The 12,222-nt window shown below is 45.3% G+C and overlaps 1 protein-coding gene across 1 annotated transcript; it reads right to left on the minus strand.

Moving 5' to 3' along the window:
- FOXR1 (forkhead box R1) lies at positions 1 to 8,967 on the minus strand. Its single transcript, XM_053451494.1, has 6 exons — positions 8,847 to 8,967; positions 6,823 to 6,912; positions 4,574 to 4,770; positions 3,937 to 4,145; positions 3,422 to 3,654; positions 1 to 203 (listed from the first exon to the last, which is right to left on the minus strand). The coding sequence occupies exons 1-6, from the start codon at positions 8,965 to 8,967 to the stop codon at positions 175 to 177; spliced, it is 879 nt and encodes a 292-aa protein (XP_053307469.1). The 3' UTR covers positions 1 to 174.
- Between the last annotated feature and the right edge of the window lie 3,255 nt (positions 8,968 to 12,222).

The raw sequence follows: 12,222 nt of genomic DNA on the forward strand, positions 1-12,222 counted from the left end.
ATTTTATTATTATTATTAAGCACTTTCATATGACTAAAAATAAGCCATACTTGAAAGGAGACAATGTCCTGCAATCCATGTCAATTGAAATATTGAGTGAAGGAGTCTTCTTTGTGCAGTAAGCTATACAGTCCCAGCAGGAGGAGTGCAGATTGCCAAAAGAGAAAGATGTTTCTACATATCGAACATCAGTTCCATTAGTGCTAGGGAAAAGAAAAAAAAAAGTTAAGCATTCCATCAACAGTCCATAAAACTATTTTGCCAGCTCTTTTGTTTCTGTCCTACCTGCTCACTACTTCCCGTTCTGGGCTGGAAAGTTTTGAACCCAGCTTGTAACATTTCAACTCACAGCAGAAAGTTCTAGTCCCCAATCAGCCATAACTTTACAACCACTGACAAGTGAAGTGAATAACACTGATGATCTTGTTATCATGGCACCTGTAAGTGGGTGGGATATACGAGGCAGCAGGCCCGGACTGGGACAAAAAATAGGCCCAGGCATTTAAGCCTGAGCAGCCCATATTTATTTATTTATTTATTTATTGTTAAAACCCACCCTTCATGTACCACCTCTGCATTTAATCATTCACACAAATCATTAACACATTCATTAATGCAGTCTCACAAATCATTCAAGCAATTCATCCTCACATGAATTCATTAATTGTCATACGCATTCACACAATTCATCCACACATTTATTCATTCATTCTCATACGCATTCACACTACCCCCTCTCTTCATCTTATCTGCCCCTTTTCACTATGTAACCCCCTTCCCCACTTCTCAATATGTAGCGCCTCTATCTATCCCCTCCCCCTTTCTCACTATCTAACCCCCCCTCTGCCCCTTCTCACTGCACCCCCCTCCCTCACCCTACTTACCTTGTTGCCGAAGCAAGCAGCAACTGCGACCGCGCCTGTGGCTGGGCAGGATTGACTTAGGGGCTAATGGAGCTGCAGCTCCAGGCCCCCACCTTAAAATAGGCCCACTCAGGACCGGACTGACTGGTACTATATGGCCGCATTAACGCAGAGCCCCTTAAGCCCGCCGCAACTACCCCCTCCTATCTACCCTCTCCCTCTTTGAAGTTCACTTACCTTTCAGGAGTCCTGCGGTGGGGGTGCAAGGCCTCTGCCTCCCAGATCTGCCACTGTATGGAACAGTATAGAGTGATGGGAGTTATGATGTACTTTTAGAGCATAATTAGATCATGAAAAAAGACATTGGAAATGGTACAGCATAACACCTCACTCTCACGCATTTACCAATCCACACATATATACCAATCCACACATATATACCAATCCACACACATATACCAATCCACACACATATACTAATCCACACGTATATCAATCCACACATATATACCAATCCTCACATATATACCAATCCACACACATATATACCAATCCACACATACACACCAATCCACACGTATATCAATCCACACATATATACCAATCCACACATACACTAATCCACACATACACTAATCCACACGTATACCAATCCACACATATATACCAATCCACACACATATACCAATCCACACACATATACCAATCCACACATACACTAATCCACACGTATATCAATCCACACATATATACCAATCCACACACATACCAATCCACACACATACCAATCCACACATATACACCAATCCACTCTCACTTAATGCTTTCCTACCTTTCCTTTCTTCTTTCAGCTTCTTTTCCTCTTCTTCAGTTCTTCTGTCTTCTCTGTCTTCTTCCGGGTCAGAGGGCACGGACAGCGGTGGGCTCGGCTTCAGTGCTGTGCGCCGGGATCTGACAAACCCCGGCGCACAGCAGCTGTTGCCGCGCGGATCACAAGGGAGCGGTATCGGAGGTCTTTAACAGACCTCCGGCTCCCTTGAGTGATTTTAAGCCGGGTTGAACCCGGCTTAAAATCACTCAAGGGAACCGGAGGTCTGTCAAAGACCTCCGATACCGCTCCCTTGCGAGCCTGCTCCTCCAGCGGCGGACATTACTGTCAGTCTCTGGAGGGGTGCCGGGTGCCGCAAGTTGGCGGCACCCAGTGCGGACCGCCCCCCGCCGCCGACCCCTGGAGGGTGGTCGCACACCCCAAAGGTCGGCCCTGCCCTAAGGGGCCGGGAAGCCCCCACCAGGGCCGGCCTTAGGGGTCTGCGGCTGTACAGGGTTTAAATTAAAACATCGGGGTTTTTTTTTTTCAACTGAAAAAAACTTTATTTAACATGGAGGATGTTAAATAAAGTTAAAAAAACCCCCGATGTTTTAATTTAAACCCTGTGCGGCCGCAGACCCGTAAGGCCGGCCTTGGTGGGGACTTCCCGGCCCCTTAGAGTGGCGGACCCGGTAGCAGTTGCGGCGGGCTTAAGGGGCAGGTGCCCCTTATGCCCTGCGTTAATGCGGCCGTAGGTAGGGTAGGGGCCTGGAGCTGCAGCTCCATCAGCCCCTAAGTCAGTGCGGCCCTGCCGTGGCCCGGCCCACCGGGCAAATGCCCGGTGTGCCCGATGGCCAGTCCGGGCCTGCGAGGCAGCAAGTTAACATTTCATCCCCTAAGATGATGTGTTAGAAGCAGGACAAGCTTAAGGATCTGAGCAAATTTGACAAGGGTCGAATTCTGAAAAAGTTAATGCTTGTTCTGATAGAAAGGTGTCAGAACACACAGTGCATCGCAGATTGTTGTGTACGAGGCCGCGTAGCCGCAGACCAGTCAGGGTGCCCATGCTGACCCCTGTCAACTGCCAAAAGCGCCTACAATAGGCACGTGAGCATAAGAACTGGGCCACGGAGCAATGGAAGGTGGCCTGGACTGATGAATCACGTTTTCTTTTAAGTCACATGGATGACCAGGTGTGTCGCTTACCTAGAGAACACATGGCACCAGGATGCATCCATGAAGGCCCCACCTTGCAACATACAAGATCTGCTGCCAACGTCTTGGTGCCAGATACCACAGCAAACCTTCAGAGGTCTAGAGGAGTCCATGCCTCGACAGGCCAGGGCTGTTTTGCCAGCAAAAGGGGGACCCACACAATATTAGGCAGGTGGTCATAATGTTATGGCTGATCAGTGTATAGTTACTATAATTCAGCTGTTTTTTTGTCTCCCTGAGCTGGTAGTGGGGAGAGTTAAGATTTTTAGAGAAAGTTCTTTATACACGGCACACATACACATGAATAAGTGGTAGTCACAGTCCATTAGATAAAGTTTTAAAGCCTAATAGACAGGGGGACTTGAAGGACCAAGTTACATATTTAGTGACAATCATTTTGTAATTTCTTCTAACCATATGGTAATTCTCGTCCCGCTTTCCAACCTTAAACATTCTATTCAGAGGGACAACCTAACGTATCCTGCATCGACTATGATGGCCGAATCTTAGGCCCAACCCAGCCAAATACTCTCACCTGGATTGTTCATACTTCTACGCAACACTCGTAGTAGCTCATCAGACAACGCATGCATTTCTGTATAGAATTTCCTTCTCCCCTGGCGTGTTAGTTTCCATAGGCAAGAACGGCGATTTCCATCGGCACACACCCACCCTGAGCTTTTCTCAAAACTACTGCTGAAGCAAAGGTTATGTCGGACTGTGTTCTTCCAACCATCTGGAGCAACCCGGAAAAATGGAAAGTGTTCCCTATTACAACAACAAAGAAGTTACATTGTGCAACACATGTTCCTTCCAAAGCTAAAACTGCTTACATTTGACATTTTATTTTGCTATAAAAAATGAAATAGGAATACTGATCACATACTGAGCATGTATGTTGTGACAAAATATAAGTTGTATAACAACATTTGTGTTTCGGTGCAACATGGCACTAGGTCTTATTCCTGTAAGAAATCCACCACATAAAGAAGCCCACATTTGATATTGTAAAATAATAATATAGGTATTTCAGGTCCACATCGTACTCACCTGACAAAGCTATAGATTTGCTGCACATTTAAACTGCCCTCCTTGCTATTCTGCAGGGCTAGCGAAATCAGATTACAATAATTGATGGGGGGCCTGGGCCAAGAGTCCAGCTGAGTCAGGCCTCTCTGAATCCTCAGTTTTTTACTTGGAAACTTTACTTGTTTGAGTGGAGGTTGGCAGGCAACAAAAGAGTCTTCATCATCTGTATACTGTGGAAGGAAGCGATAAACTTCTGAAAGAGGCACTATAATAAAAGCTATTGTTAACTATAAAAACCACAGTAAATAGGCGAATTAGTTTTTGGGATCCAGCATATAAGCCGCTGACCCGTGTCCTATGGTCTGTTTAAGCAGGTGATGTATGAACTTTAAGGACATTTGTATAGTAAAAAGAACACATCACAATTTCAGGTCTATGTTCTTGTCCCGTTCATTACCAAATCTTGGGAGAGGAATGCTGCAGGAGGTGTTCCCTAGCAAATGAGATTTCGTTGGGTCTGGGGTTGCTGACCAACTCTGTACAGCTGACCGCACTATGTAATAAACTAGTTTAATGGCAGTATCCTACAATGGGCCTCTTTAAAAAACATTCTACTTTCATTAATGTGGCTTTGGTTGACTTTAATATAAGGCATTACCAGCTCACTGTAGGAAGTTTGAGCTTCTTCCTCTGAATCCTCCATGGTGGAATAGTCTATTCCAGGGGCTGCCTGGATGGGAGAAGACAATGTGGTTGTTGTAGGAGGTTCAGGAGGCAAATTGGTAATCCTCTCTGGACTTGGCATCACCAGGTTTGGGTTCACAATAAGCCACAAGCTGGGGCAGAAGCTCTCCTCTGGATAACATTAAAAAGATGCACATATAAAAGTTATAAGGGGCTGTATATAAAGATTTCAGCATATCCAGCTGCACCTTACTGTAGCCCTTAAATCATGCTTACAATTGCAGAACCCCACATATGTTTTCACACACAGCATGAGAGACCCAAAGTCAAGGGCCCCTCTGGCTTTTAGGCTTCTAATCAAGTTTATTCAATGAATGAAGATTTGGCAGAAGAGTTGTGGTTTCCCATTCCTCACTCCACAACTCGTTATAAAAAGGGCCCTGCATAATGCATCATTGAATGGTTGAGGATACTTTGAACTAATCTCCCTCATTTAACTATACTTTATAAAAGGCAGTAGAAGCTCACTAGGACTGGACCTTCATAGTGAATTGAGGGAGGTGCAACCACAACAAAAGTTTTAATTCGCCAATGAAAAAGTAGATTTGTCTTACAGAATTTTCTCTGCACTATAAACTGCCATCCCAGTATAATTCCTTTGAATTAAAAAAATGCATAGTTCATATCAGTGAGGTGAATTTCAAGGACTCGCTGATTGAAATATACTTTATACTGGGTCACTGAATTTTATTACCGAGGTTACCCTTTCTTAATGTACAGCTAAGTGTCACATGTTGCTGCAACGACCTGGCAAACTTGGTTTCGTTGAATAAATCTCAAAGTCTATCTCAACTGTGTTTTACTTGCCCATATAGAAGGTATAATAGTCTAATGGGCATGAGGCTTTAATGTTTCCTTTGCAAAGTCTCTTCCACTATCATTTTAGACATAGTTGTCTTACCTTACCAAAGAACATCCCAAGGCTGGTCCACAAGAGCTCTCCCTCTCCTGGTACTTATGGAAGGCAGTAAAGGGCTAGGGCTGAGTTGGATAGCTCAGGCTATCCACTTATCAGGACAGGGCTAGCTGGAGTGGCAGATCAGGAGTGTGTGGCACTGTTTGACAGTGGCCAGTCCAGGTACTCTCCTCCAGTCTGGTACCGATAACCATAAGTTAATTAAGAGAAGAAAGTGAAGGGGCAAGTGGTGGAGAATTCAACGGCTGCTACAATGGGAGTTACATATAAGCAATGAAAAGGAAAACAAAGCATGCAAAGTTACCAGTTGTGAAGCTGATCTAGAATAAAATTTAGCAAATGAAAGTTTTGCTGTTGCAGCAGGAATTTGTTGTCCAAATTTAGTACAGTATCTATGGTGCTAATTAATTTATGGCCAACTCTGATTGCTGTCATCTCTACGTTATCAGATTTTTAAAATGTTTTAATTATATCCTATTTGCATTCAATTAAAATACATTAAAGCCCATGGACAACAGACAATAGCTGGTTGAAATTTTCAGTGCTTGGACACACGTAATCAGATTTTTTTTAGCCTACAGTGAAGGTACTACGTAGTGACTCACCAACTGTGTTAACCAAATACAGGTCCTCACGGAAACCTTGACTTGTCATTATTTAAAGATACTCTTGGCTCACCGGAATTGCGGCAGGGATATCAACCATAACATACTGTTAGCAAAATCACCAAAGGAGTTTGTTCCAGAGTGTTTGATCCGGAGAATCTGGCCCTCACCCTGAGATTGGGCTAAAAACCCTTGGCACCCTTGGCATAATTGACCCAAACACTTGGGAATTGAAATACACCAATTTCTTCAAATCCAGGAGAGATGGCTTCAGTCAAAGTTGTGGCTTAGCACTTTATGTAAATCCCCTTGACCACTGCCTAGTTTATGCTGTATCCATTTAGGACCCATGCTCCTTAGTCTGCCACACCATCGAAAGAAGAGGTTTCTGATGGCCTAAGAAATTGTGACTAAATCTGTATGTTAGCCCAATAGCAAGGTATATTTTCCAACTGAAAAAACGCACACACACTCAATGGGCTGTATTGTTATCTACATTACCAGTCCTATGTTTATATGCATCTTATATGGGGACCACTTGGCTTCAACTCTGCAACAGTATCATAGATCATTGAAAACTGTCGTACAGCCACATTTTTACAAGATTGTTTTATACTGTAATTACTCAGGCTGTCCTCTTACCCTGAAGAAGTCCATCTTCTGATCTACAAGGAGATAGCTCACTGCTGTACTGCCGCCTCAGAGAGTAAAGGTTTACTTTGTCGTCCACACCTGCTAGACAATAAATACAAATTATAAAAGTACTGTAGCAACATAGGCCATAGTCCCATAGCCCTGTCCCGAGATCCAGTTACAAAGTCATCTCCTCCTGTGGTGACAGGTGCTTATAAATTCAAGATTTGCATACATGGTTGCAGTTATGCAAGCTTATGACATTTTACTAGGTTCTAAGGATAGGATAACAGAGCTACAGAATCTTGCTAAGGGCCAAACAGCCGCTCTACAAGATTTAAACCGGAGGCACATAGCTAGATCAGCCAATGAAGTAGCTATGGACATGAGTTTAGAATGAGCCTTAAGTATCACAAATGTATAAGAACCTTTGGTAACATACACCTCCTGGATACGCTGTACTACTCATTGATCTCTGGGAAACTTTAAACCCTTTCCAGATTCCTGCAAAACTTAGTTAACAAGTTAGTAGATATTTGGAATTGATCAGTCCTATCAAAGTAAATTGAGATCTTCTAACATCCAAGGAATGTTGCTCAGTCTCTCGCATTCTTAGGTTGCAGACAAAAAGGATGGTAAAATAAATATCCGGATTGACTTGAAAAGAAGAACTTTTTAGAATGAATCCAGGATCCTTTAAATGGAGCATGGGAAGACAGGGCTTAAAAAATGGTACAAACTCTCCGAGTAGATGTAATTGAAGCCAAAAAACAAACAAAAAAAAAAAAAAAACCACCACCAAGAACGCAAAGGGAGGTCTATTGAAAAGGCTCAAATTGAGGCATCGTAAGGCGTTTCAGCACCAAAGTTAAGACTCATGGCTTGTCACTGCAGCATCTGGAAGATCTATGCGCTTCTTAGGCCTTTGAAGGACAAAAAAGGAGCTTGACTTAAACGTAGGAGGATTCTTGCATTCAGGTAACCAGTATTTACATTTATTGCCTTAAAGATGCTCCAAAAAGTTTTCTTGAAGCAAAAGCCACAAGAAGATCCGCTATTTCCCTGGAGGACAGTACACTCTTTGCTGATCCTATGCGTCATGGTGCTGGATAGTCCGACCGACTACCTCCGCTGACTTGTGCTCCCTTAGCCTGGGACACACACTCTTTCCCCGGTTTCCCAGTCACTAGCCGAGACTCAGTGTAGGGTATAACCATACGAAGACTGATTTATTTTTCACACACAGCACTGGATATATCCAGCAAGACACACATTAACATAAAAAAAGATATCGGGATACAAACCGCCCCCTTAATCTGCCTCCCAGATAACATTATATAGGCGACGTGATAAATCTACTCTGCTATATGAGAACAGGGCCATGGGCTGACTTGATAGATGGCAAGTGGTTGATTTACTTGCTAAACAAAGCATGAAGCAGGTCCGTGAAATGCTGTCCTGTAAATGGATGGCTCAGTCACCATAATGCAACAAATGTACATTTAGTATAGAACAAAGTAACATACAATAATACTTTTTCATCCAACACAATGTTTGATTAAATAACCGTTTATTACTTAGAGCTCTTCTCAGCCCAACAGTAACAGCATCCCAACATACATACAACCAACCTAAGCTCTTCCCACTCGAGGATATCACTCAAAAGAGAATACAGTTATATGACTGCATACTGCATGTAACTGGTTTATTATCCAAAACACCACAAATCCAGTGTAGATTTTAAACTCAATTTCCTACTCTCTGAAAATAAGTTACAATTTCAAAGCCCTTGTGAGGTTAGAATAGTATATAAAAAGGTGCTGGTTGATTTCCAAGACAGGCCAATTTCTTTAGAAGGGGTATGCACACACGCAAACACACTTTTTTTCTACTAAACATTTCCTGATGATTAAACAAAGATATAGATAATACCATATTCTTCACAAACTAAATGGTTCAACAATGAAGCCGTATATTCTTCCTGCAAAATCAAGTGTTAAAGGAGATAAATTGTCACAAGCAAAGTAACTTACCACCAAAGTACTGATCAATTGTTATAGACTGCTTAAGCTCCTCCACCATATCCCAATCCTCTAAACCCACCGAAAGATGAAGTTTTTCAAATGGTGCTCTGTTTGAAAATCGTAAATACATGTTTGCTAATAATGTCCAGACCTCCATGTATCAGCAAACCTCATAAGAACAACTAGATTTACACTTTTAGTCCAATGTATCACCACCCTCCTTTTTGCAATTAAGGAGTCAAGTTTGAGGCCATGTTAATAGGTTATTAACCCACGTATAGCCTGAAGCTAATAGTAAAATGTGTTTTACAAAGTTTTGAAACAACTTCATAACATATCAAACAAAAGCCAGATTGTAATAATGCGATTTTAATAATAAGGCATCTTAAAAAAATGGCATTTAAGGAAGCAAAATTAAATACATTTCATACTGAATATAAAGTTTTGGCAATGTGTTGCACCACTGGGTTAAATTATCTAATTAAGCACCATTGGGAACAGCAGAGAAGTATTTGATCATGTCCTTAAATCAGTCTAAAGCATTGGTTTGTAGCACAATACCTAAATGACTAATTTAATCAGAATAATCCTAAAGTACCATCCAACAAATAATCTGTCATCTGTTGCCCACCTGGGGCTAAACAGTGTTAATCACTTCCCTGAGGACTGGAATTGTATAATCCAGAACAAAATCTGATAGAATCTGTTAGTTTATGGGATACAACTTTATTACTGATATTCAAGGCTTCACGACCTTGTGATTTTATAACAAACAGAAAGCTCATATTATGCAATATCCTTAATTACTGTAACCCATTTGCTTCTTACCGTCCTCTTTCTTTGCTGCTTCCATATCATATAAGTATACATTTCTGGCTTACACGATATTTTTTTTATTAAATTGTCATCTGATTTTTATTATAGTGAGTTAATTTTTTACTCTGGGGCTGACCTAGGGAAGTGCCCCTAGCCACCTCCTCCTTCGTGTTATGTTTTATACCCAAGATATGCCACTCTGCCCCCAAATATGCTACTCTGCCCCCCAAATATGCCACTCTGCCCCGATATGCCTTATAACCCCCTATATGCCACTGTGCCCCTGATATGCCTTATAACCCCCTATATGCCACTGGGCCCATGATGTGCCACTCTGCCCCCCCTGATATGCCTTCTACCCCCAGATGCTCCAGACTCCTTGGTGTCTCGTGGGGCAGCCGGTGAGCGTCTGTACGATGCGTGTAGACAACGTCTGCTGCTGACCGGCACTTTCGCAGGAGCTTCTATGACTGAGCACGGGAAGGTCATGTGACGCTGGTGCTCCATCATAGAAGCCCCAGTGGAAGTGCCGGCAGTAGCGGAGGTTGTCTGCGCACATCGCGCAGACGCAGGGGCGTAACTAGAAACCTCAGGGCCCCGGTGCGAGAATCTATTAAGGGCCCAGGGCCCCCCCACCCCCACCCCATCTATCCCCTTCTCACAATCTCCCCTCTCCCTCCCTACCTCCTTCTCACAGTCTCCCCTCTCCCTCCCTACCCCCCTTCTCACAGTCTCCCCTCTCCCTCCCTACCCCCTTCTCACAATCTCCCCTCTCCCTCCCTAAACCCCCTTCTCACAATCTACCCTCCCTACCCCCCCTTCTCACAATCTACCCACTCCCTCCCTACCCCCCTTCTCACGATCTACCCACTCCCTCCCTACCCCCCCTCTCACAATCTACCCACTCCCTCCCTACGCCCCTTCTCACGATCTACCCACTCCCTCCCTACCCCCCCTTCTCACGATCTACCCACTCCCTCCCTACCCCCCCTTTGTAGGTCACTTACCGTCAACTCCTGTGTTGGGAGGGTGAGGCATTTGTCTCGGGTGCCGGCTCTTCACTGCTGAGCGCCGGCATATGACGTCAGTGTGAAGCGCCGGCACCCGAGACAAACGCCTCACGCTCCCAACACTGCACTCTGTGCAGCGCTGAGGCAGGCGGCGGCGGCGGCGAGCAGCCGGGGCGGTAGCGGCGGGGAGCAGAGGCATCCTGGATTTCTGTCAGTCGGGGGCCCAAGAGTTGCCGAGCAGTCGTTTTCAGCAACCGCTCGGCACCCCTTGGGCCCCCCTGACTGGCAGAACTCCAGGGCCTGGTCGCAGTCGCGACCCCTGCGACCCCGGGAGTTCCGCCACTGCGCAGACGCCCACTGGCTGCCAGAGAGGAGGATACAGGTCTCCTGCGACGCTGCGGCAGATCCTCCCCTCTGGCAGCCAGCGAACGTTGCGCAATGCACGCAGACAATCTACGTTGCTACTGGCCGGTACTTCCGCTGGGGCTCACAGATACTCATTAATTCCCAAAATCACGCATACCCGTTCATACATCCTCCCCCACCGCCTTACCTGAACTGCAGATCAATTATAGGCCGCAATTTTTCTCCCACTTAAAGTGGCGGTGCGGCCTATAATCGGGGTTTAGCATTATTTGTATCGCCCAGCAGGTTTTTTTTTTTCTTTTTCATTTAGCCCTCCTACGGGCAAACAGCAGGGTGAGCAGCGCCAGAGATCCTCCTCTCTGGCCGCCGGTGGACGTCTGTGCGATGCAGACAACCCAGTTGCTGCCGGCACTTCCGCCGGGGCTTCTATGAAGGAGCGCCGGTGTTACATGACCTTCCGGTGCTCCACCACAGAAACTCCAGCAGAAGTATTGGCCATCGGCAGCGGAAGTTGTCTGAGCGCATCGCGCAGACTTTCCCGGGCTGCCAGAGATGACCTGTATCCTCCTCTCTGGCAGCCAGGGAACGTCTGCTCAACGCGCGCAGACAACTTCCGCTGCTGCTGGCACTTCCACTGGGCCTTCTATGACGGAGCGCCGGCATAGAAGCCACGGGAGATGTGACTTGCAGCAGCAGAGGTTGTCTACGAGCATCGTGCAGACGTACACCGGCTGCCCCCACTAGACACCAGGAAGTCTGGGGATGCATTGGTAAGTTGGTGGGGTCAGAGTGGCATATCTGGGGGCATAAAACATATCAGGAGGCAGAGTGTCATATCAGGGGAGCAGAGTGGCATAGGGGAGCAGAGTGTCATATCTGGGGGGGGCAGAGTGTCATATCAGGGGCCATAAAGTATATCAGGGGAGCAGAGTGGCATAGGGGAACAGAGTGGCATATCGGGGGGGCATAAAGCATATCTGGGGAGCAGAGTGTCATATTTGGGGGACAGAGTGTCATATTAGGGGGCATAAGGTATATCAGGGGAGCAGAGTGTCATATCTGCCTGAGTGTGTGTGTGAGAGACTGCCTGAATATGTGTGTGTCAGGCTGCCTGAATATGTGTGTGTGAGACTGTCTGAATCTGTGTGTGGGGGGGAGACTGCCTGAGTCTCTGTGTGCATGAGACTGCCTGA

Source organism: Spea bombifrons, chromosome 12 (assembly GCF_027358695.1).
Source record: "Spea bombifrons isolate aSpeBom1 chromosome 12, aSpeBom1.2.pri, whole genome shotgun sequence".
Taxonomy (NCBI): Eukaryota; Metazoa; Chordata; class Amphibia; order Anura; family Pelobatidae; genus Spea; species Spea bombifrons.

Coding starts and splice junctions, on each gene's coding strand:
- FOXR1 (XM_053451494.1), bottom strand. CDS start 8,967: ATGTATTTACGATTTTCAAACAGAGCACCATTTGAAAAACTTCATCTT. Junction 6,913..8,846: donor AATTGATCAGTACTTTGGTG/GTAAGTTACTTT, acceptor ATTGTCTAGCAG/GTGTGGACGACAAAGTAAAC. Junction 4,146..4,573: donor AAACTTCCTACAGTGAGCTG/GTAATGCCTTAT, acceptor TTCCTTCCACAG/TATACAGATGATGAAGACTC.